Below are 24,391 nucleotides of genomic sequence, written 5' to 3'. Positions count from 1 at the left end.
TTATTATGTTATATTAGTCACCATACAGTATATCCTTAGTTTTTGATGTAGTGTTCCATGATTCGTTATTTGCGTATAACACCCAGTGCACCATGCAATATGTGCCCTCCTTAATAGATCAGCTTTTTAACCACTCGTCAGTACTTAGGCTTGCTATTTAGATGTGTATTTGTTGAAAGGTTCTTTGCAAATAAATCTGATTTTACTGACTTCTCCCATTTTAAATTAATGTATTGACCTTGCTTGTAAACCAGTACAGAGAACAATATGAATGTAACATATTGCAGGGTTTTTGTTTTGTTTTGTTTTGTTTTGTTTTAAGGGAGAGAGCTTGTGCGCATGGGGGTTATGGCGGGGAGGGGCAGAGGGAGAGAGAGAGAGACTCTTTTTTTCTTTTTTTTTTTAAGATTTTATTTATTTACTCCACAGAGATAGAGACAGCCAGCGAGAGAGGGAACACAAGCAGGGGGAGTGGGAGAGGAAGAAGCAGGCTCATAGCGGAGGAGCCTGATGTGGGGCTCGATCCCATAACGCTGGGATGACGCCCTGAGCCGAAGGCAGACGCTTAACCGCTGTGCCACCCAGGTGCCCCGAGAGAGAGACTCTTAAGCAGGCTCCATGCCCATGGTGGGACTTGATTTCATGACCCTCAGATCATGACCTGAGCTGAAATCAAGAGTCTGATGTTTAACTGAGCCACCCAGGCACCGAACAACATATTGCAATATTAAACATTTTAAGATGAATAATTATAATTAACATGAATTATTGCAAATGGAATAAAAGTTTTAATATTTTATGAAACCAAGGCCAACTAAGAATGGTTTGGTGTTTACATGCAGATTATTTACTGGATTAATGGCAGTTAAAGCTGTGACTTTGCTGTTTGCACTACTTTTTAAAAAAATATTTCATACCTAGAAAAAATACATGATACATATTTTACAAAGAGTAATAATAAAACAATTGCTGAATTGTTTCCATTCTCATTGTTTCTCCCTCCTCTACTCCTTCAAGTCCTGTATTTTGAATTCCACTCATTAACTTAGGAGATGGAACATAACCAAATGCTGTAGAAGCCCTCTCTGTGTGCATTTTTCTTCTCTTCATTGTGGTCCCACCTCACATCAGGGATTCAGTCACCCTGAACAGGCTGATTATCCTTTGCTTGCTTTTTTTTTTTAGTTTGGTCATATCTATATATTCCATGTGTATTTTGTATTTCCAAATTTTATATAAATGGACCATGCTGTACCTATTTTCTGTAACTTTTTTGTTGTTGTTTTTACTCAGCATTGTTTGTGAGAGTCAGCAGTGTTGGTACATGCATGAAGCTCTATATCCTTTGTTTTCACTGCTGGACAGTATTTATTTGCCCATTCTCCTGTCAATGGACATTTGGATTATTTCTTTTGTTCTTTTGCTTTAAGAAACACTACTGCTATAAATACCATGAAGAGAGCCTTTGGAGCCCCTTGCTGGAGAAATCTAATAGATTTCCCATCTCTGTCTCTGGTATTATTACCTCTTCAAAATTATAAGAAGGAGTCAGGCACAAGTAGCAGGTTCCGACTCCTTTCCAAGCAGCTTACACCTTCCTTTTACCTCCTTTGCAAGTCTACGGGAAGAGAGTGTATGAGGTATTGGTAGGGGATGGCCGTATTTGCATTTACACCTGAACACATACCCTTCACTTCAAAGTAGCTTAGCTTCTGTATTAGGATTGTCTAGAGAAACAGAACCAGTAAGAGAGAGATGGATGATAGATAGATAGATAGATAGATAGATAGATAGACAGATAGATAAAGAGATTTATTATTGGGTATTGGCTCATGTGATTATGGAGGCTGAGAAGGCCCATGATTGCTGTCTGCAGGCTGGAGACCCAGGAAGGCCAGTGGTGTAGTTCAAAGGCCTGAGAGAGAATGAATGGTGTAGATGCCAGTCCCAAGTCTAGGTGCCAGTCTGGAGACCAAAGGGCAGGAGAAGATCGATGTTCCAGCTCAGTTAGGCAGAGTGAATTCAATCTTTCTGCACATTTTTGTTTTTCTCAGGTCTTCAACAGATTGGATAATACCCACTAACCTTGGAGAGGTTCATCTGCTTTCCTCAGTTTACCAATTTAAATGCTTATCTCTTCCAGAAACCCTCACTGACACATACAGAAATGATTTACCAGATAATCTGGGCATTCTGTGGCTCACTCAACGTAATTTTATGTTTACACATAAAATTAACCACCATGGTTTCTGTTGTCATATCATTGTATGTTATTGTTCTCTAGGCCTTTGCCTTAGGCCCTTCTCTCTTTTCTCATTCTGTCCTCTCTCCCTAAATATTAGCATCTACCTGATGGTTTCAAATACCATCTAAATACTGATTATTCCCAAACTGTTACCTTCGTTCCAGAATTTTCTTCTTAGCACTTGGCCCATATTGCCACTCTGTATCTCTCTTCTATAATCACTTCAGACTTAAGTCCAAAATTAAATTCATGATCTTTCCGTTCTCTTCTCTCCCACCCTAGTTTGTTTCTTCTCCAGTTTTCCATCATCTCTGTGAGGGCATTTTCCCTGCTCCATAGGACTAGATAGCTGGAAGTTGCCTTTGCTTTTACTTTGTTCTCCCCTTCTCTTGCCCCCATAGCTACTCAGTTGTTGAGTTGTTTTTTTTTTTTTTTTAAGATTTATTTATTTATTTATTTGACAGAGAGAGAGAGAGAGAGAGAGCACAAGCAGGGGGAGCGACAGGTAGAGGGAGAGGGAGAAGCAGGCTCCCCGCTGAGCAGAGATCTCGAGGCGGGGCTCATTCCCAGGACCCTGAGATCATGACCTGAGCTGAAGGTAGCCGCTTAACCAACTGAGCCACCCAGGCGCCCCTACTCAGTTGGTTTTTAAATGTCTTTTGAACCAGTACTTTTCTTTATTTCCTCTGCTGCCACCCTGATCCAGGTACCATGATCTTAAGCCTGGAATGGAGAAACTATGAGGGGTCTCTCAATAATTGACTCCTGCTTTTCTCCCATCCATTGTGTATCCAAAGTAGTTTACATTATCAGGGTCCTAACAGTAACTTTTCAGTGGCTTCCCATTGCCCTTTCAATAAAATTTGTAGTTCTTAACATTTCTTTTGAATACTTTCTGCCAACGTCTCCAGCCTCATCCTGAGCCACCTCTCCTCCATATTCTCAGTATGTGCTATGGCTCCTTGCTGCTACATTCTTCCCTCCACGGGTTGCTGACTGACTCTTCCTCATCCTTTGGGTCTAAGCCATCCTTTGGGACTGTTATTTCCTTAGGAGACCTTTTCTAAACTTGTTCATGTTGGCTTCCTTTTAATCTACGCTGATAGAGCCCTGACTTTCTCTTTCATAATATTCATTATTTCACATCTTTTTTTCTCTGCTGAATTACAAGGTCCATTAGAACATGGAGGCTGCTCCCTGTTTTATTCTCAGAGTTGCTTCAATGCCTGGCACATAGTAGACACTCAGTAATTTTTTTTTTTTTTTTGAAGAAGGAATGCACTCCATACATATGAATTTCTGCATTTTGCCTGTCCCACCCTTGGGGAAAAATTACCATCCTGCCTTTATAAAGATACAGTGAAACTTCTGGCATACATCTGTTACTAACATGGAATTCACAGTAAAAAATTACATTAGACAAGCCAGAATGAGGCACTAGAATTTTTAGGAACTTAAAATCAGAAAATAGGATATTTATTTTTATGATCTCGATTTTATTTCCACCACAGAATTGGTGGCTTTTGTCCCTCCCTGGGATATACAAAATCTGTGTGTGGTTCGTTATTTTTATGACTCTGATTTGTTATTTTTAGATTTTTCATGAAACTTTGCCTTCTCTCCTCTGGTTATCTTGAATAAATTCATGAGTATCATAATGTTTTAAGAATCAGTAAGTAAAAACATTAATTATACCATTTTTCTGCTTACTCTCATTTAAGCATATAAGAACAATACTGAAATTAGCCATGCATATTACAACTGAGATAGACATCTGACTTTGAGGAGTATATTTAAGATTTATTGTACCGTGTATTATCTATTTTCATGGCTTTAGTCAAGTTTATCTGATAGCACCTGATTCCTGAGATATTCTTGTATTTATCTGTATTATACAGATGGAGTGTATCCTTAGAGGTCTATCATTTGAGATATCCAGAACTACCAACTATACTGTTCATAGAATATATTACACTTAAGTAGCTGTATCTTTTATGCATTCAATCATTTACACTCAAATCAAGGAAGTATTCCTTTCACTATGTAGTTACGTTAACTTTCGGTAACAGCTACCCTGTCCTAAAAATGCCTAGTGTGTTATTTGATAGCAATAAATTGCACACTTTACTTCAGTTATAATTCAGAAAGGCTTATCTGAGCAATCTGTATTCAGCTGTACACTTGGGCACCACATGTGGCTTTTAATTTCCAAATCTGAGCTTTGGTGTTGAGATGGTCTAAATGTCTGGAATAAATTGGTTACTAGATTCCCAAATATATTAATATAGATCTGAAAATAGCTTTCATAATTAGTTTATGCAAGTTGTGTTCTCACTTGCAGGTTAGATAATGAAGAGTAATACCATGACTGTGGAAGTATGTGATATTTTGGTTGGCATTCATGAAGCCTTTGTTGGTATTTTATAACCAAACTGCCCATAGAATTATGGACAGTAGTTCCGACTTAAAGTGCTTTCCCCATTTATGTTGGAATATATGATTATCAGTTTCCCTCTGTAGACCATTTGTCTGTTATTCTGACAACATGATTGGGTTAGGACACCTGGGCACTAACCTCCGTTTTCAGAATGTTTCTGCTTTTTAGTGATAATTGAGCACACTGTTGCTGTGTTTTTAAATCTGTTGAGATACAGTTCACGTTGTTAATGTAAATCTTTTATAGCCTTAGCTGAATTTCTTACAATAGCTTTTGGTCTTGACAGCTGAGATCAGTTGGCTCATGTCTCTTAATGGCACTTAGATTTGAATTTTGTAGGTTGGGAGGCAGAACTACTAGGAACTGGTCTGTTTAATGCATGGTGGCTTTAAATTCAGGCTTAAAAATGGGCCCACTTAAAAAAGAAAGTCTTAATCTCTAGAGTTCACTCTAAAGAAACACTATGGAGTTAAAAACTTGGACTTTTTGTTTTTTTAACCATCCATTGGTCCTGGTAATTTGAGGTGAAGGAAATGAATATGAACTTCATTTCATCTCAATTTGAATTCCAAGATTCTTTGTTTCTCTAGAGCCAAAGTTTTTCAGGGGTTTTCATGAGGAGGTTATGACTGGAGGGGAAGAGTGCTGCCTGTTGGTCTTGAGTGACAACCCCTGCCCTCTGCCCCTAGCTGAGAACTCAACGCATTGTTGAATAGCACTAAAATGAGCTGAGTCCAAGACTTTAGCCAGATGGTCAATATAGGCTTTTAAAGGAAGGGAAATAGTAAAAGAGTAATCTCAGAGGAACTCTCTTATGTTAAAGAACTGAGAAGACGAAGTCTTTCTAAAGCTAAGTGTAAATTATACCACCTTCTTTGGGAGCAAAAGCTGCTAAATGTAACAGAAGAAAATGACAGTGTAGGAAATCAAAGTTCAGGAACAAACTTTCAAGTGTGGTTTTGGAATGCTTAATCCTCTCTTACTCCTCTCTCAGGATCCATTGCCTCTTTTCCTCCCCCTCCTCCAAAGTCTGTTTGAAAGGGATTTTGATGGGTAATGGCAAAGCAAGGCAACTTTAGACAGAGTATAAATTAGGGCACAAGATGCCCTTTGTACAGGAATTATCTTAGACATGCTTTTGAAAACATACTTTTTTTTTAAGTTTTATTAAGAAAATAATCAAAGGTATGATTCTTAAAGCTTTGAGTTTAGTCTGCTTTCAGTAAAAATAAGGCATAGATACCAAAATAAGCAAACCTTTTTTTTTTTTTTCTTTCCTGGTTTCTGCTTATAAGATTTACAGGTATTTAAAATAAACCCATGAAAAACAGAAATACTGTCCTGGGATTGGCTAAATAGTCAGAGCTATTACCTCCAGGCTTCAAAATCCAACTGAGTTTGACTTTTGGAAATAAATTTGGCTAAGACTTCTTCCTCATTCTGTTCTATAAAGGTGTACATGAAATGATACTGACCTTTGCCAGAAACCCCAAGAATCCTATTCAGTGATGTACTTGTAATGGTCATGAAAGAATTAAAACAACACAGATGTGGATTAATGTGAAAAAGTAGGCAAAATGCTAAATTCTCATTGTGTGGTTTCAGTGTGGCAGATCCTTTAAAATACTTTGGTGTACCACAGTAATTAAAGGGTTTAAGAACAGTAAGTTAAAATACCTAGAAAATAAAAGCCTACAACTGAGTAACAAGAATGAACTACGTTTTATTTTTTAAAATTGGAATTAATGTAGGTTGCCATGGTGAAAATAGATTGAAATATTTAACAGTAACTGTTTTGTGCAGCCCCAGAGATCAAAAACAGTAATGTAAATAAGCAGGTCTTTAAAGAATATACTCACAGACATGTTTAATGTAAATGATTGCTGGAAGGGAAATGTATTTTCTTCAGTGCTATGCAAAGAAATTTTAATTGACTTGATTTTGGCAGTAAGAATCTACAACTTAGCATTAATAACTAAAATTTTTAAATATTTGCTCATTGCTCTGGATTATGACTGTTCAAGAATTACTATTTTCAAACACTAATTAATCATTTTAAATAAACTTTTTTTACACATTTATGGCATCAATGAGTATGACTGTTTATTACATTTTACCTATAAAAAGTTGAACTGTTTTATATACTCTTTATGGAAACAGTGCACAGTCATAAATTAAAAGATGCAACTGTTTTGGATATTTTACTGGTGGTCCTGTGTTTTCCTGCCAGCAGTGCAGCTGTTTCAGGTTTCCCAGGATAACATATAAAAAGCTGTATGTACACTGCAAGTTTATGCTTGAATTGCCAAGCCAGGGATGGTATGACTCAACTTTCCCAGAAGCAAGTTGTACCAAAATGTGATGAATCAAAACAACTAGTTGCATCGTGGTTTCTATTACAGCTATGAAAACCAATTCTGTTCATGATAGTTGGCTTCTTAAGGTTGACAGACATTCTGCTGTGGTACCTGATTTTTGCCAGGAGTGAACAGCCATTGGAGCTAAGACTGTGCTTTTCTTTTGAAGGTCTGAGGAAAGGAAAAAGGATAATACAATGGTATCTAGTGTATGGATAACATTTACCTGGAAACTTATATTAGGAGTGGAATGTTTCATTTCTAAGATACCTGTAAAAATATTACTAAATATTATTTATTTGTGTGATAGTTATTGAGTTCTCAGTGAAATCATTTTATCCTGTTCCGGGTTGATTTTTAGACGTCTGAGATGACTTATTTAACTTACATCATTTCTCATGCGTCATAATCCTAACAGTGGACATTTTATTGTGTCCTGGGATGTAATAAGCAGATACTTTTTCTGGCCATGTGGTAGATTTGGTGAATCCCTGTTTAAGTCCCATGGGACCTAAGGTTCTATCAAGAGTTTGACAAAGAAAGTGGGATGCATCCCACCAAGGTTTATAAGATGGGATGTAGGGAGAAAATATTAGAACTTTTGTTGAAATATTTTTATCTCTTCCTTTAAATATTTATATATATTTTATAGTATGCTTCTATATATTATATAATTATATACAATATATATACAATATATACAATATAACTATGAATAACAATAGGTATAATAAGTATACAAATTTTGGAGATGCATGCTTACATATTTTTACTGCTATATTATCAAAAGTTTGTAGGGGGTAGGGGCGCCTGGGTGGCACAGCGGTTAAGCGTCTGCCTTCGGCTCAGGGCGTGATCCCGGCGTTCTGGGATCGAGCCCCACATCAGGCTCTTCCACTATGAGCCTGCTTCTTCCTCTCCCACTCCCCCTGCTTGTGTTCCCTCTCTCGCTGACTGTCTCTATCTCTGTGGAATAAATAAATAAAATCTTTAAAAAAAAAAAAAGTTTGTAGGGGCGCCTGGGTGGCTTAGCCAGTTAAGTGTCCAACTCTTGACCTTAGCTCAGGTCTTGATCTCGGGGTCGTGAGTTTGAGCCCTGCATTGGGCTCCACACTGGGCATGGAGCCTACTTAAAAAAAAAAAAAGTTTGTAGATCATTGTTCAATAAATATTAATTTCCTTTCTCCTTCCATTTTTCCCTTTTACCCTTGGCAGAGAAGCAAAGAATTGAGTTAACACCTTGATTTGTGGTGGTGTGAATAAATTATAGCCAATTCCAGGAGCTTATCCTGTGTCTTACTTTGACCACTTTTTCTATCTGGCCTCTTATATTGCTATATATTTTTTAATCACACAACCTTATTAAACATGGATACAAATGAAAAACAGACTGGTTATTATGTTAGAAATAATAAGTTGCTCATGTATCAAGACTTTGACACACAGGAAGTTTGAATGAATGAGTAGAAAAGTTTCCAAGTTATTAAAATGTTCTGGTACCTGATTTATTTCATTTGCCATAACCGTAATTCTAAGGCGGATGAAGCTCCTTTACTTCCTGAGGCCTGAAGAAACAATGTGGTTTCTTAAACTAGGCATTAAAGCAAGGCTGGAAATACTTGTTTTCCAACAGTGCTGTTAGTCATGCTAACAAGTTAACCTTCTTTGGCTAGGATTGCCCCATATTTTAGCCCCTTTTATTTACCTTTATCAAGGTAGAAAGTTTTAAGTGCTAAATAATATATGTGTGATTGAAGAAAAATGGTGTATGTTACACTGTCTTTAGAGATCAGTTCAAAAGACTCTTCTGTATTTACTAATTGGGACATTCTGTTGAACTCAGGCTGTCAGAGATTTCTTGGGCATGTAATTTTCTAAGGTTTCACTTCCTGTATAGGAGGAGACAATATATTTTTGTAATGCTGAAGTAAATTTGAAGTAACTAGTATATTCTGTCCTCTCCCCCTCCATTTAAGTATTATTTCAGAATATATTTATGTAAAATATTGAATATTTATGTAAAAATATTAATAATACAATAGTATTATGATACTGTGCATATATTTATTAAGAGTATGCCAGGAGGACAATAACAGTTAGGTACCCAAACAACAGCCAACAAAACAAGTAAGTACTGAAAATTAGGAACAGTGAACATTTTAATAGCAAGTATTATTTTTGAAACCTCTTTGGGAGCTGTTTTTAGATCTTAATGTAATTTGCTTTATAATTTAGTTTAACAATTAAACTCATTTAGGCACTCTATATAGTTGGTATGTTTCTTTTTAAAAGGTAATAATGCATTTATAAAGTCTGAACATTTCAGTCTCAGAATTCCCCTTTACAACGTGAATCAGTTTTATTATTGCTTTTAAAAATGTTACCAATTTATATATGCTTTCTATATCAATGCTATACTTTTTGTTTTGTTTTAGGTATTTAAACCATGTCAGAGCTGCCTCTCCACAGGACCTTGCTGGAGGCTATACTTCTTCTCTTGCTTGTCACAGAGCGCTACAGGATGCATTCAGTGGGCTTTTCTGGCAGCCCAGTTAACCTTTATTTCTCCTTTAGAGCCAAACCAGGGAGCTAGCAAAAGTAAAGCAGAGTGTAAAAGTATAGCCATATGCAGCTGCCCAACAACGGTACTATCACTAGCAGCTGTGTTAAAGTATTTATAAGAGAAAATTTCAGAACTAAGCTGAGTAATATAGTGGATAAATATATGTGAAAAAGATTTATTTTTTACTTATATTTTTCTGAGCAGGATTGAAGCTGTAAACTTCATCCGATGGAAGATATGAATAATTCACCTATGTATGCTTGAGGTTGACAGACTTGTAAAAATCTTTTTAAAAATAAAGCTAGACTTTATATAAGTTTTGTGGTTTTTCTCTTATTACAGTGTTTTACTTGAACACATTTTGAAATGCCATTTTGAATACGACATTTAGTGTTAATATCCAAGTCTATTATTTCGTCTCATAAAATGTTCTTTTTTTTTTTCTATGTTCTTAATACTAGTCCAGACAAGTGGATATATTTCCTTCTACCAGCAGGTTGTGGCAAGTAAAACTTGACCTGTGATAATGCCACTCTCTCAATATTAAAGACTCAGTGCCTGTTTTGAGCAGTGGAAAGTGAGACAAACCTTGATCAAGGTATTATAGTTCCCAGCTGTGAGCCACACTTAGGATAAACCAGACGAGAGTAGTAACCTGCTTTAATGACAAATTCAAAGAAGTAAGTTAATAAAATTTAATACTTAAATGGCACCTTCACTTCAAATGTGAGCTCATTTTATGATGAAACCTTGGAGACTGGAATGGATACATTTTAAACAAAATTTCTCTGAGTAAATCCCAGAGTCTGATAGTTTCTGTTGAAACTCCAGAGGCTTTCAGGGCACCCAGGAGTTTGCTTACAGTTGGATGTGTAGAGGGTGCATATTTGTAGCATCTCAACCTTACATGAGTCTGTTACATAGACCACTGGGTATGGGGCATAGTTTCTCAAGGAAATTAAGGGATTTCCTATCAAATGTCCATTATAACAGATGTTAATTTTATGGAAGGAAAGTTAAGTGAAACAAAATTTGTGGTTACATTGGGGTGGAATATCCGTATGTAACAAGTCCAGCTTATTTGTCTAAGGAGGTATTAATTTCAGGGGTACATCTTCATCTTTACAATACAGTTGACCCTTGAACGACACAAGTTTAAGTGGATCCACTTGTATGTGGATATTTTTTATACAGTACCATAAATGTATTTTCTCTTATTATTTTAACATTTTCTTTTTTCTAGCTTACCTTATTGTAAGTATACAGTGTATAATATAACATACGAAATATGTATAATTGACTATTATGTTTGTGTTAAGGCTTCTGGTCAACAGTAGGTTATTAGTAGTTATGTTTTGTGGGGACTCAAAAGTTATATGTGGATTTTCCAGAGTGTGTGTGTGGGGGGCAGGGGTCAGTGTCCCTAACCCCTGTGTTAGTTAGAAGTACAGTTGACCCTTCAACAGTCTTTGATAACTACGAAAACCAAGGCATCAAATAATTTAGTAGGCTCAGATCATATGCACAAGCTAGTAAAAAGTCAGAATTAAAACTGTTTGTTTTTTGTTTTTAATTTAAGTCTAGTTCTGTCTGTTCTTTACAGGCCGCATCCTATTTTTCATATCTGTTAGCATTCCCCAATTGAGGATTAGTCTTTTAAGTACAGTCTATAAAATCTGTTCAAAGAATAGTGAGAACATTGACTTTAAAGCTGAGACTTTGCTGTCCTCAGCTGCCGAAGTACAGTATCCAGTCTTTACAAAAGAAATACTATTACTTGTTCTCAGTACCTTGTAGAATGTCTTTAAATGAATGGACTAATTAATAGAACACTTTAAAGGCTTTCAGAACATTTTTTGTGCCTACCTCATTATTGTGGAAATTGCGTGCATCTGATTTGGCAAATAAATTGACTTCCAAAACCTTTATACATTTGTAAATATTTTGCTCTTACTATTGCCATACTTTGTTCAATAGGGCAAATAAGAAGTTGTTAATTAGAGCAAACAGAATGGTGAAAGGTAACTTAATGACAATTCACTAAATAACAGAAATACTCTAAATTGATGAGGTTATCTCCCCTATCCCCCCAGTGATTTCCTCTCTCAGAGACAAAAGGCTGTACGAGTCTTTCATATACATCAATTAAGTCTTTTAACATCATACAACACTAGCCCAGAAACAGTAGCTAACAACTACTGAGCATTACCTATGCACCAAGCACTGTGCTACATGTATTGTGTATTATTACCTCATCTCTACAATGCTAGGATTATTCTCCCCATTTTAACAGATGGAGAAGCTGAGGCATAGGGAGGTTAACTAACTTGCAGAAGGTCAATACAACTTAAAAGTACCAGAGTGGATTTGAACCCAAGTGGTCAGAGTCCATGCTCCAGAGATGAATGTCAGACTGTCAAGCTTATACACAACAGCTGTGCAGAACCAAGGCTGAGTAGTCAGACTTCCTAAGATTTCCAGGAAGTTTTACAAGTGTCTAGTTATTTTATGCTATATAAATGATATCAATAACCTTATTTATATCCTTCAGAGAAGTTCTGAGAAATTCATTATGTAGAACATCATTTGACTATTAACTACCTTACTTTTAAACAGATATTAGTGGTATCGAATACATTTACATCATAGTTGGGATGCACTATTAATATTCCTTAATTTCATTCAATAAATATCTGACCTAAGCTTCTCTTAGAAGTTATCTCTAGGCTGTCAGCTGGTGCTAATTATTTCAAAATCCAATTAAGGTGACAGAAAACTTGTCAAAAAGCTAAGAAAATTAAAAAATTTTATCCAGTGAGCTTTCCAGCTGTCATTTTCTAGTGGACATCAAGAGTTCAGTTACCAGGTATCACGTTAAAAACTAGGGTGGGCCTAGATTTAAATAATGAAATAATCATACGTTCACTTATCTACTCTGAGGGAAAAGGGGGAGGAGTTAAAATGTTAATAGAGGCTGTATATTTGACTAAATAGAGGCAAGAATCTTACCACTTTTCATGTATGAATAAAAACAGTATTAGGAAAAAATTCTTACTCCTACCTGCAAGTGAAGAGTCTCTTCACCTAGATCAGGCCAACTGTGGACCCCTGGCCAAACCCAGCTGCTGCCTGTTTCTGTATGCTCCATGAGCTAAGATTGATGTCTACATTTTTTAAGGTTGAAAAAAGCCAAAATCATATACTATTTAACAAGTGAAAAGTATACGACATTCAAGTTTCGATGTCCATAAAGAAAGTTGTTTTGGCATATAGTGTTTACGTGTTGTTTATGGCTGCTCTGGGGGGCTTCTACAACAGAGTTGAGCAGCAGAAGAGACCTTATGGCTTGCAAAGCCTAAAATACTATCTGGTCCTCTACCGAAAGCTTTCTGAACCTTCACCTACATACTCCTCACTTGGATGGGAGGGAGGAGAAGAAAATTAGAAGTCCCGAACTGGCAATCCCTGGTCCTGCATTAGCCCCCAAGCTCTTGCAAAGGATAGGTTTGGTTGTTTCAAAAACCATTTTTAAGTGCCTTTAGATAAGGGATGAGGGCTCCAGTTCATTACTCTCCTACACTTACCATTTATTGCCCTCATCTATTTATATTACCTTCCTCGCTTCTGAAGGCATTTGAGTTTGTAATGATTAGATGAGTGGTCCTCGAACTTCTTCTGTAGGGCCAGACAGTATTTTAGGCTTTGTGATAAAGTAAGTTGGTACAATGTTTTTAGTGAACAAAATTCAAAATATAATTGGGTATATATAATTACATTGTTTGTAACTCCTTTTTTGGGGAATAACACTTGTTCCTTTAATTGGGGTTCCAACTGTTCCTATCATCAAAATCAGTTGTAAATGATCACCTGTTAATGGTTATCTGTAATACTATTTTACACATTTTATCTCTAAAAATGTCTTTTCACACAAATAGATACTGTCAAATACGGACATCAGTCCAGAAGCATAAGATTTTAACTGGGCATATTCATCACTTGGAAGGCATTTGTAAAACCCTATTAGATTCTTCCCTTTATATTTGCCTTATAGCATGTCATTACATAGTACATTAGTCACTTCCAGTTGAAGGTAGCAGCTCGATTATTGGTTAATGGATTTTGAAATATGTGAATTTCCTTTCTTTGCATTTTCACCAAGGTCCCAAAAATGCTGAAGACAGAAAATGTATCCACTGCCAATTTGAGGGACATCTTGTTTCTTGTTTTAATTTTTGATAGCATGAGAAATATGTAACAGAAGATACTGTGATTCAAATGTCGGTTGTTGAAATGACTACATTTTCACAATGAAGTTGTTTGCCTTACAATTATAGGTTAAAATCTTTAATACTGTCAAGTCACTAGTAAAAGCTAATTTCCAGAGCCTTTCAGTGTTCTAGAATAATGTTTAAGAGTGGTTCATCTTGTTAAGAAAAATTTCAGTCTTGACCCTGAGCTCAAAAAATTGCAATCAAACTTCACAATTGGTAAGCAAATCAAACAGGCTGAGCAATTTCTGACAAAATTCAATCATGGTTAGAATGCATGAAAGCAAATGAAATTTACCATTGATACTACTGGTTCAGTAACACATGACGGATTCAAGTATCTTCTGTAAGGTACTTGCTGGTGAATAACCACAGGTTTTAAATATGTTACATTTTCAGAGCTTTATATATTTTTCCAACTAGGTCTTTTTCTACTTCATGTATTTTAACCGAGTTGTAACACATCATAGCAGATTCCACTTCAGGTTGTACGGAATTGGTGTTTTCTCAACTTCTTTAAAAACACTCACCCATAGTTGTTCCATGCCGAGTATTCACAGAAGCTAATTCTTTAGTAATTTCAAATTCAGCACTGAGGTTTCAAATAAACAAGACCTGAGCAGCATTAGTGACATCTGTCAACTCATCAAGAATCAAACTCATTTACTTTCTTGACTTGATTTTGCTCACAAAGTCCTGAATTCTTTGAGCAGCTGTTCTTGCCAAAAGGCCAATAGTCCTAAACAATTTTTCTCTGGATACATTTCTTTGGCTGCTGCATTCAAATACAATTAACTCACCATCAGTAAATGGCTCTCCTTGCTCGGCTTACAAAGGTGTCACTTGGAGACTGACTTCAGTTGCACCCTCATTTTCATTTTTTATTTTGTGAAGAAATTCTGCTATGTTGAGATATTTCCAGATTAAATTTCTAGTTTTTCTTACAGTTGCTTGCTTGTGAGGGAAACCTTATGATGAATGCCTCTATTGGTAAGGTCAACATATATTGTATTTTAGCTCCAGTATGGATGCTTTGTAACCCAATTCAGTATCAAAGTAATTCACACTCCACTGTGCCTTAAAAGCACATTAGAAGTCCACTTTTCTTGTTTTGAAATAATGAATATACACTAACAATAATAAGATAGTATAGCATGGTGATTTACATGGCACTCAAAATGCTGTTGAGTTATACAACCACGTCCCTGTGATTTGGAGTATGCCAAGCAGTAGTATGAACTGTCGAGAATCACTTCCTGTGTGTTGTAACTTCTCAACCCTGCTGTTGTTGTACCACGAAAGCAGCCACAGATAGCATGTAAACAAATGAGCATGGTGTCTTCCAATAAAACTGTATTTATGGACACTGAAATTCAAATTTCATATAATTCTCATGTCACAAGATTTAATTTTTTCAATCATTAGTGTAAGAACCATTCTCTGGTCCAATCTGCCATACAAAAACAGATGGTAGACTAGATTTGGCCTGACAGGCATAGTTTGCCACCCCTGATCTAAATAATCTCATTTTTATTACTTATACAGTGATAGGTTAGGGGTACTTATATAAAATTTAGGCACACTCTTCAACTGAGGATCACTGCAAAGTGATATTAGTGCTTTCTTAGTTATTAGCATGCAGTTATCCCAACTTCAAAAACTATTTTCCCAGGAGACAGTCAATATTTAAGTATATTTAATAAAGAATTAGATATAATTTAGATTGTAAGATTATAACATAAAATATACTTAGTAGACTGATTTCATTTAAATTTTGATAATATTCAACTTACAAGACAGCAAGGGTAAAATAGAAGTGTTCAATACTAAGGTTAATTGCTAAAATTTTATGAAATACAAATTATATTTCATTACGTAAAGGTCTAGTGGGGAGAGGCAGAAAACGTTCCCAATTAAGTGACTGAGGCAGTTTGAGTTTTTTTCTTCTGTAAAGACTTCATTTATCTGTCCTCTGGCGTTTAAGAGGTGGATCGTCATGATTCTCTGTAACAAATCCAGAAAACCTATATTAGGTAAGATACTTAACACTGGAAAATACATTTAAAAAGCAGATAATATAGGTATTTTAAAGATTTTTTAATACTCAATTTATACATGAAACAGTAACATTCCTGCGGACTTATTATTTTAATGAAATAGCCTTCTACTAGACTGAACACTGTGTATGCCATGCTAAAATTGGTAAAACTGGGAGAAACCAGTCACAACTGAGTGGCAAGGAATCCTGAATTGAAATATCTAACTAATATTAGCTTAATGTATTTCCAAATTTAATAAATAAAATATATATGTAGCCTAAGAAAGCTCCATGAAGCCTATTCTAGTTTACATTTAATTTCCCAGAAATTGCTCACCTAGATTTGGGGTCTGGTTCTTGTAGAGGACAGCAGCAGGAATCCGGAAGGTGATACATAACATTTCCTTGTTAGGGGCTACATTTCTTACTGGGTGAACTGAACTGCATGCCTCCAAGGAAATGCCTAACACAGCTCCAGCTCGTCGCTGAACATCCTGAGCAGGATTAGGGTCTTTGGAAAAGCTGTAACAGTGCACTATGGGAAGGAGCTCAGTGCTGCATGGTGGCCCATCTAAAAGCGATTTGAAAACACTGAGAAACTCGATAGCCTTTGCTGGCAAGTTCATGACAATGTGCACAGAGTGTTTTCTTTCTTTTGACAGTGGTCCCAGCTGCTGCATTAACTCTTTTCTGACTGGTCCTTGAAGGAAGTCTTTCCCATCCAAGTTAAAGACTTTTACCTTTTGGTCCACTTTATTTAATTTACAATTGTGCAACAGCCATTTATGGGATTCAGGATTGAGATCATTAGCAAATACAGTGCAGTTTTTCTTTGCTACTGGAATGGCAAAAGGCCCAACCCCAGCAAAAACATCAAATAGTACATCCCCAGGTTTAAGAAGTTCTGTGATACGACTGTGTTCTGTAGAGAGACGAGGATTCCAATAGACTTTCGAAAAATCAAATTCATAGGGGTAGCTGTTTTCTCGAACCTGAAAAAGGTATTAAACTTTGATTAACCTGATTAGTCTTAAATTCCAGCCACGAATACTGGATGGATTTACCTACCTACATACATTTACATTTAAGAGCAAACAACAGTGCATTTTTTTAAATAACTGCATTTTAATTAGAATTCTTGTGTTTATGCTATCCTTGAGGCCAGTTAACAACCCACATTAGACTGTGACATGAGAGGAGTCATCTCTTTAAAGCCAAATGGCTCTCCATCTCATTCCAATGGGTCATAAAGTGGTTCCCAAATCACATGAGGAATTTTTCAGACTGTCCAACTGACTGGCTTAATCATACTCTATTTTGTCACCGGATGGAGAGGGAAATAAACCTATAATTTGAAACAACACACCACACACATCTTCATGATGACTAGCTAAGTTGCAGATACCACTTCCACTCAGCACATAAGCTTCCTTAGTTTTCAGTCTGTAAGAGGGAGGCATGATAGATGTGTCATTTACCAATCAATTTTGAGGTATTTTACTATATATTTAGATAGTTACTTGGACTTTGGAAGTTTCACGTTTACAAATTAGAGCCAGTGTATAAAACAAATCATTCCGCTATTTTCTCTTTTCCCAAATTTGAATTTTCATGGATTAAACTAAATATATATAGTGAAGCTAAGTCTTGAACAAATTTAAGACTTCATGCCATTTCTTTTGGGACTATCATAAACGTGACAGAAAATAGAAAACAAAATTAAAATTACAGTCATGGAACGTGACCTCAGCCATCATTTTAAGTCATGGAATGTGACCTCAGTCCTTATTTTAACGGATGAAGAATCAAAGGGCCAGAAAAGTTCCTAAGTTCTATAAATCATATAGTGATATATTTATTATATTCTGCCTTCACGGAATATTCTGCCTTCAAATTTGTGTAAATATTTTTTCCTCCCAACCACATCAGATGCTCTGGCCATGTTAAGAACAAAGGTTACTAGTAACTACATCAAATAAAACTATGCCCACTGTTAACATTCTAATATATGTTCACATTTACATAGATATTTAGTTAAAATGGAGTTGTGTTCTATATACTACTCTATATAGTATTTTATATACCAGAAATTGATCAATTTGCTGACGAACATTTAGGTTGTTTCCATTCCTTTGTTTGTTCTGGTATCAAAACAATGATGAAGAACCTAGTACATACATCATTACAATTTTGTCCAATTATATCCTTGTCCAAACAACTTCCTGTAACTGCAATGCTAGATCAAAGGATGTACCTATTCAAAACGGCAATATATTACCATATACTCTCCCTGAGTATTTCTATCAAATTTGCACTTCCATCAAAAGGATATATAAATGCTCACATTCTCACATACTTATCAACACTGGTTTATTATAAATATTTTTAATCTTTGTCATCTATTAAGATTCTAGACATTAATCGATATAATCTGACCTAGGAGACAATAAAATACTCCATACCTTGGTCATCATGTTCTCCTCTCCAGATAGCACTTCCATTTGGAAATTTCGGTATGTATTATCAATATTATTGATTTTATTTACCGCTGAGGTGATTCCTGGATTTTTGTCAATCATAACTTGGCCTGAAAGATGAGAATCCATAATAAATATTGCCAACTGGTTGCAAAATAAAACTGAAAATATGAAATGGAAATAAACCATTTTCTTTTGGTTTATAGACAAAAATTGCACCTAGTGTGTGTATAGTGGCATGCAGTTCTAAAAATTCAGCAGATCAGAAAAGTTAATGTAGCCTCCAATACAAACACAAAAAACCATATGGGTATATTTTTAAAGAAAAATTTTCTAGGGGAAATATATAATGGCAAAATAAGTTTTCAAATAAAAGAAACGTAGAGTCTTGGGGCACCTGGGTAGCTCAGTTGGTTAAGCATCTGACTTCAGCTCAGGTCATGATCTCAGGGTCCCTCTCCCTCTGCCCCCCCAACCCACTCTCTTGCGCATGCTCTCTCTCTCAAATAAAAAAATCTTAAAAAAAAAAAAAAAAAAGAAACATAGATTCTTCAGAGTCTTAATCTAAATACAATGTTCATTTACTTAAATTGTTCTTTTTGTCAAATATTTGCCAGAGCTGAAAAAGCTACAAAGATAATACACCAGAAATGGTATACTGATGCCCTTTAAAGCCTACCTTTTTTGTCAGCACTTAAAAAATTTATAAGAATCTATATGCTATCTCATTGCATAAAGATAACTTGATTTGTAAGTCAGTAAAAAGTACTCAAAAATACAAATATACTGCTATATAACCAGAATTTGTCCAGTTTCTTTCTGATACTTAGATACCTGATTTTGAATATAATAATATCAATAAACTCTAGCCAATCACTGTTCTTATCCTGTTCTGCTTCAGGTATCAGAACTCAATTTTTAAGGTACAGTAGTTTGAAATGAGGCATGAAATAAAAAAAAATCAAAACCAATTCTGAAAGTCTACAGTAAAAGCTTTAAAATTACCACTGTATAGAAATGTTTCACTTTAATCTGAGTGCCCCTTTACAAAACAGGGATGCCAAAAGGCATGTCTGAGTTACGACAAGTAATGACTCATAGCAAAGCTTATCCTTGACATTTGCAACCAGGTATAATTATAAAGATCTGCTTAGATATTTACTGTATTATCACTATGCATTATCAGCCCCTTTTAATCAATAAAAACAAATGCTTAACAGCATATTTCTGAAATTCTACCCATGCAGAATACTGAGAACTACATTTTAAAGGTGAAAATAATTCCCAGAAATTCTGACAATTAGTGTACATTTAAAAAAAATTAATCTGGAGAATACATGGACATCAAATATTTGTAAAATGATAACTGCAATTGTGATTAGTCTTCTACTTCTTTCTTATCCAAAAGGACAAAGGGCCCAGGCTCAAACTTGGGCTTACACAAGCACCATTTCTAAAAGGCTAAGGGCACTAAAAAACAAAGTATGGTGCCTGACATACAGAAGAGGCTCAATCAGTTGAAGCATGAGTAAAGTGTCTTGCACTTTTGATGGTAAAACACTCAAACTTAAGAAACCTAGAATTCAACATAGTCCTTAGTCCTGTGTACCAAAATGACGAGATGTCCAAGAATTCTGCCAAAGCCAAAAGATTCGAGTTTAATCTATGCTTGTATATTGTATGCACAAAAGCCGGAACTGATTTTTAGAGCTTTGCTATCACTTGGGAAAGAATATTCCAAAATTGTTCTCAAAAGAGAGTACGTTGCCCAAGATCCAGCTTAAAATTAAAATGATAAAATGTCCTGCTTCTATAATTTGACGTCTAAGAAAAGAATTTTAAAAACTAAAATTAGACTTGCTAATTACTTTCTAATACATGAATATTACTAAGACACACCTACCAATTAAATGCTTGAAAGGCAGTTGATGATCTCGAAGGTTCAGGTGGGCAATATGTCCAACTCTGCTAAATCCTGAAGTCACATCTTGACCTTCAGGAAGCACAGCTTTCAAGATTTCTTCTGACTTAAAGTTTTCATAAGTTAGTTCCAAATTATATTTAGATATCTGTGGATTGACATTAAGCTGCTTTAAAATACCGAGTTCTGCTCTCTCGAAGGAATCATCAGTAAATATTTTATAGGGATCCAACATAATTAGTCTACTTCCTTCATCTTCGGGATCTTCAATCACACGTTTTATACCTGGGCGCTGCAGTGCTGCCTTTTTAAGGGATCGCATCAATTTATTGACTATTTCTTTCCTTACTTTAAGCACTGGGATGGTTACTGTCTTTTTAAAAGCTGTTCTATCAAGTTTTGTCATTCCTCGAACATTAGAGGGTGGTGAAAACAGTTCAGAGTCTCTCTGGTCTGTTTCTATTTCAGGCATGGTTGAGAATCTTTTGTTTTGATCCAACAAGAAAATACCAGGTGCTCTGCTAAGCTTCGGTAGCTGTGATGCCCACGCTAGTGGAGTCAAGGGTTCTGATTCACATATTCTATAGTTTTCCACTTTGAAAAGTATTCTTGAGAATCCAAATGGCCTCCATAAGATCCTAAAAAAAGGATGCATTTAAAAAAATACCATAAAATTACAAACTTACATGTTCACAATAGGTTAACAATAAAAATCTAAATTCTAGGGGCGACTGAGTGGCTTAGTCAGTTCGGTGTGGGGCTCTTGATTTAGGCTTAGGTCATGATCTCAGGGTCATGAAATGGAGCGCTGCGGCACGCGCCTCGCTCAGCATGCTCAGGGGGAGGTCTGCTGAAGAGTCTCTCCCTCTGCCCCTCCCCACACTCTCTCTAAATAAAATCTTTTTAAAAAAATCTAAATTCTACAGTTTTAAACAACCTGCTAAATGCTGATTATTAAAAATTTCTAGTGGTGTGTGACAAGTATACTATCTTTTCCATGGTATGTTGTCTTTTATTAGCAGTAAATAATAAATTTGCACCTCAACCTACCTGCTGCCACAGGGCTTAGTGACCCATCAGCCTCCCTATAGTCAATGAACCTCTCCACCCACAATTTTCTACATGTGGGATTGGAAGATCTGAGTTAAAAGATCATCTATAAATGAAATGGTCATTATATTTATGACTTTACCAATGGCAATATTTACTAGGATATTCTTATGAGTGCTACATGCTTTACACACACTATCAATCTTGGGAGGTGATATCACATCCTTATTTTGCAAACGAGCAAACTCAAGGTCAGAAGTAGGTTAATTCACCCAGCCTCGCTGCTGTAAGCGACTGAGCAAGAATTAAAAAACCATGTCTGGGGCGCCTGGGTGGCATAGCGGTTAAGCGTCTGCCTTCAGCTCAGGGCGTGATCCCGGCGTTATGGGATCGAGCCCCACATCAGGCTCTTCCGCTATGAGCCTGCTTCTTCCTCTCCCACTCCTCCTGCTTGTGTTCCCTCTCTCGCTGGCTGTCTCTATCTCTGTTGAATAAATAAAAAATAAAATCTTAAAAAAAAAAAACCAAAAACCATGTCTGACTGACTTCGGAGCCTGTGGTTTTAATGAATTGCTACGTTGTTTGTCTTCAATGCTTTACTGCAAGTCCTGCCTATGGCTTGAGGTTTCAGTGTTCTGAGGACTAGGAGTTGCTAAGTGTTACATGCCCATTCCGTTAACAGTATCGGTTATTCACTTTGCCTTCTAAAACACTAAAGAACTAACTGGAAGGGGAAAGGGCCCTGCCCCCAGGGCTCTGTAAAGCAATTCTCAAACTTCACAGGGTTCAAATTTGGTCTGTTAATCAGCTGCGTGCTCTTATAATATCTTAACCCGAGTCTCGGTTTCCCGTGTGTAAAATGAAAGGCTCTCTCAGAAAGCTTTTGAAAAGATTAAACACATTCCTTCCTACCCATTACTCGGACCTAGGCTCAGCACCCAGGCGGTGGGTGACCTCGCGACGTTTCTGCGCGCAACGAGCGCGCGGCGGAGAGCAGACCTTGGAGGACCGGTACTGCCGCCCGACCCTCAGCCTCTCTGTTCGGGGGCCCTGCGGTCACCACCTCACCGACGTCACCATCCCAATTCCCAGCGTCGCTCCGCGGTTGACTCCAACACTAGACCCTTCACCTCATGCTCCGGTGCAGCTCGGAAATGGGTCGCTCGTGGAAGGGCGGGCCCTCGACGACGTCATCACCGTTCGCCACCGAAGGGCTAGCGTCATCAGATCGCGTCGATTCCCTCCTTTCTTCCCCGCCCCGGTGAGGTACGGGAACCCGGAAGGGCCGGGCTCACAGCCCCGCCTCGGACGCGACTAAGGGCTGGAGAGTTGGGGTGGTAGCTCGCAGATGGACCTGGTAGTCGGCCAGCGAGCAGCATGGAGGCGCCCTGGGGGATCGTCAACGCTGAGCGGACCTGGTACGTCTCTGCCCAGCAGCCCGAAGAGGCGGAGGCGGAAGAGTTGAGCCCGTTGCTAAGCAACGTAAGTGGACTCTGCTAGCTTCCCGGTGCTGAAGGCCTCCGGGCTTCCCTGATCTGCCTGCCAAATAAGACCGGGAAAAGAGGGAGGTGGGGGTGCGGCACGGGGAGAAGGGAGAAGCTGGAGCTTGACTTTTGGGGGATGGGGTCTTAAGGCAGCAGCCAGATGCAGATGAGATCCGGCGGAGTGCAAGAATGTGCTAGCAGCGTAACATGGCCCTTAACAAAAGCTGAAGGCAGGCGCAGGCACAGGTGGAAGAGGATGACTGGGTGAGCAGCCCTAGCGTTATGTAACGCGGTGCTGTTTATTAGTGTCTTTGTGGACTTCCTGTTCCCTCCACTAGTCTGAGGTTTTTGCCAGAGTCACAAGATTTTTCTTTTCTAGACTTAGTCATTCTGTGCCTAGAAACATCTTCATACAGAGATCCTTAGCGGTGAAGGGAGTGGAGGTGGCCTGGTGATAAGTACATAGGCCCTTCCTTGACCCAAAAGCCTGTACAGTGAGTCCTTGGCCTTTTAACTCAAGTCCCTGCACTGTAACAGTTTCTAGGACTGTGCTCCCAAATGCTGTTTTGGAAGAGGGTGTTTTCAAGGATATCTTTGGTAGAGCAACGTGAACTACTTCTGTTATATAGTCATTACAGGGTATTCCTGACCATCCTTGCATTTGAGCTGACTTAACTCATTAAATATAGAGATTACTTTTGCAGTCCTAGTAATTGGGGAGCAGCCATTGTCTACAGCAGCCCAAGCTGACTCAGGATTTCTTCAGTAATCACATGAGCGGAGGCCATCTCCCTTCTCTCTGTCCCACCCCATTCCTATCCTATCTTCATCTTTTGCAGTCACAAAGTTAGTCATGGCTTTTCCTGAAGTCGGCCTGGGCTCTGTACTGGTGGAGATGATTTTCCTAGGGAACAAGATTCCTGGTGCTGCACTAGTGGGAGGTGGGAAGGGAAGAAAGGAAACCAGTGCTGCTTGAGAAATTAGTGTGTCACACAGTGCCTGTGGTTTGCAGGAGACTTTCTCCATAACTTGTCATTCATTTCTTGATGAAATTTGAACTTCACCATCCAAACATTTAACACTATTAAATTTGTGTGCTTGCAGGAACTCTACAGACAGGGATCCCCAGGTGTTTCATTTGGTTTTTCTGTGTTTAATTTGACGAATGCCATCATGGGAAGTGGCATCCTTGGCTTAGCTTATGTTATGGCTCATACTGGCGTCCTTGGATTTAGGTGAGTTTTTTTTCTTGTTCTTTTATTGTTACTTTTATTTTTTTTCCATCTTTTTCCATTTTGATAGTACATTGAGAAGCAAAGAGATAGGCTCCAGAGCTGGTGTTATGCAGTGTCTAGTTAAATTATTTCTGGGGTTTTAGCATTTTCCTGCTACTCTTATATTGTTGCTAGTCTGTAGCTTGGAGGGATGCAATATAATTTGTGTTTTTTATCCAAAAGTGTGGCTAATTTTTAAAAATGGAAACTTGATCCACACTTGCTTATAATAACCTTAAGAAGTGGCTATTTGTTGCGTCAAGTTGGCCAAAGTGAA

The 24,391-nt window shown here is 37.3% G+C and overlaps 3 protein-coding genes across 15 annotated transcripts in view; 2 read left to right on the top strand and 1 right to left on the bottom strand.

Annotated features, from left to right (window-relative positions):
* MNAT1 (MNAT1 component of CDK activating kinase) overlaps positions 1-11,528 on the top strand; it is a 197,496-nt gene extending 185,968 nt beyond the window's left edge. For both annotated transcript variants that reach the window (XM_026480428.4, XM_026480429.3), the window contains exon 8: positions 9,475-11,528. In XM_026480428.4, the coding sequence (XP_026336213.1) occupies positions 9,475-9,595 (121 nt within the window). In that variant the 3' untranslated portion in view covers positions 9,596-11,528. The remainder of the gene's footprint in view (positions 1-9,474) is intronic.
* Positions 11,529-13,802: 2,274 nt separating this feature from the next.
* On the bottom strand, positions 13,803-22,657 carry TRMT5 (tRNA methyltransferase 5). 4 transcript variants are annotated; one of them, XM_048219936.2, is made up of 5 exons: positions 22,487-22,657; positions 20,289-20,944; positions 18,371-18,495; positions 16,246-16,900; positions 13,803-15,874 (listed from the first exon to the last, which is right to left on the bottom strand). In XM_048219936.2, the coding sequence occupies exons 1-5, from the start codon at positions 22,489-22,491 to the stop codon at positions 15,828-15,830; spliced, it is 1,488 nt and encodes a 495-aa protein (XP_048075893.1). In that variant the 5' UTR covers positions 22,492-22,657; the 3' UTR covers positions 13,803-15,827. The 4 variants fall into 4 exon arrangements, with proteins under 4 accessions (XP_048075893.1, XP_026336207.2, XP_048075894.1 ...); XM_026480422.4 differs by having other exon boundaries at positions 22,420-22,545; XM_048219937.2 differs by having other exon boundaries at positions 22,356-22,544.
* Positions 22,658-22,733: 76 nt separating this feature from the next.
* SLC38A6 (solute carrier family 38 member 6) overlaps positions 22,734-24,391 on the top strand; it is an 80,587-nt gene continuing 78,929 nt past the window's right edge. For 8 of the 9 annotated variants that reach the window (XR_008961376.1, XR_008961377.1, XR_008961375.1 and 5 more), the window contains exons 1-2: positions 22,734-22,838; positions 23,945-24,075. Coding sequence is in view for 5 of the 9 variants with exons in the window: in XM_026480425.4 (XP_026336210.1) it covers positions 22,734-22,838; positions 23,945-24,075 (236 nt within the window). In the remaining 4 variants the exon portion in view is untranslated. Of the gene's footprint in view, positions 22,839-22,900; positions 23,105-23,944; positions 24,076-24,391 lie in introns of those variants that run through there. The other variant, XM_026480426.4, reaches the window with a different exon arrangement.

Source organism: Ursus arctos, unplaced genomic scaffold (assembly GCF_023065955.2).
Source record: "Ursus arctos isolate Adak ecotype North America unplaced genomic scaffold, UrsArc2.0 scaffold_25, whole genome shotgun sequence".
Taxonomy (NCBI): domain Eukaryota; kingdom Metazoa; phylum Chordata; class Mammalia; order Carnivora; family Ursidae; genus Ursus; species Ursus arctos.
The sequence above is the reverse complement of the archived record's forward strand: the minus strand, read 5'-3'. Positions and strand labels throughout refer to the sequence as shown.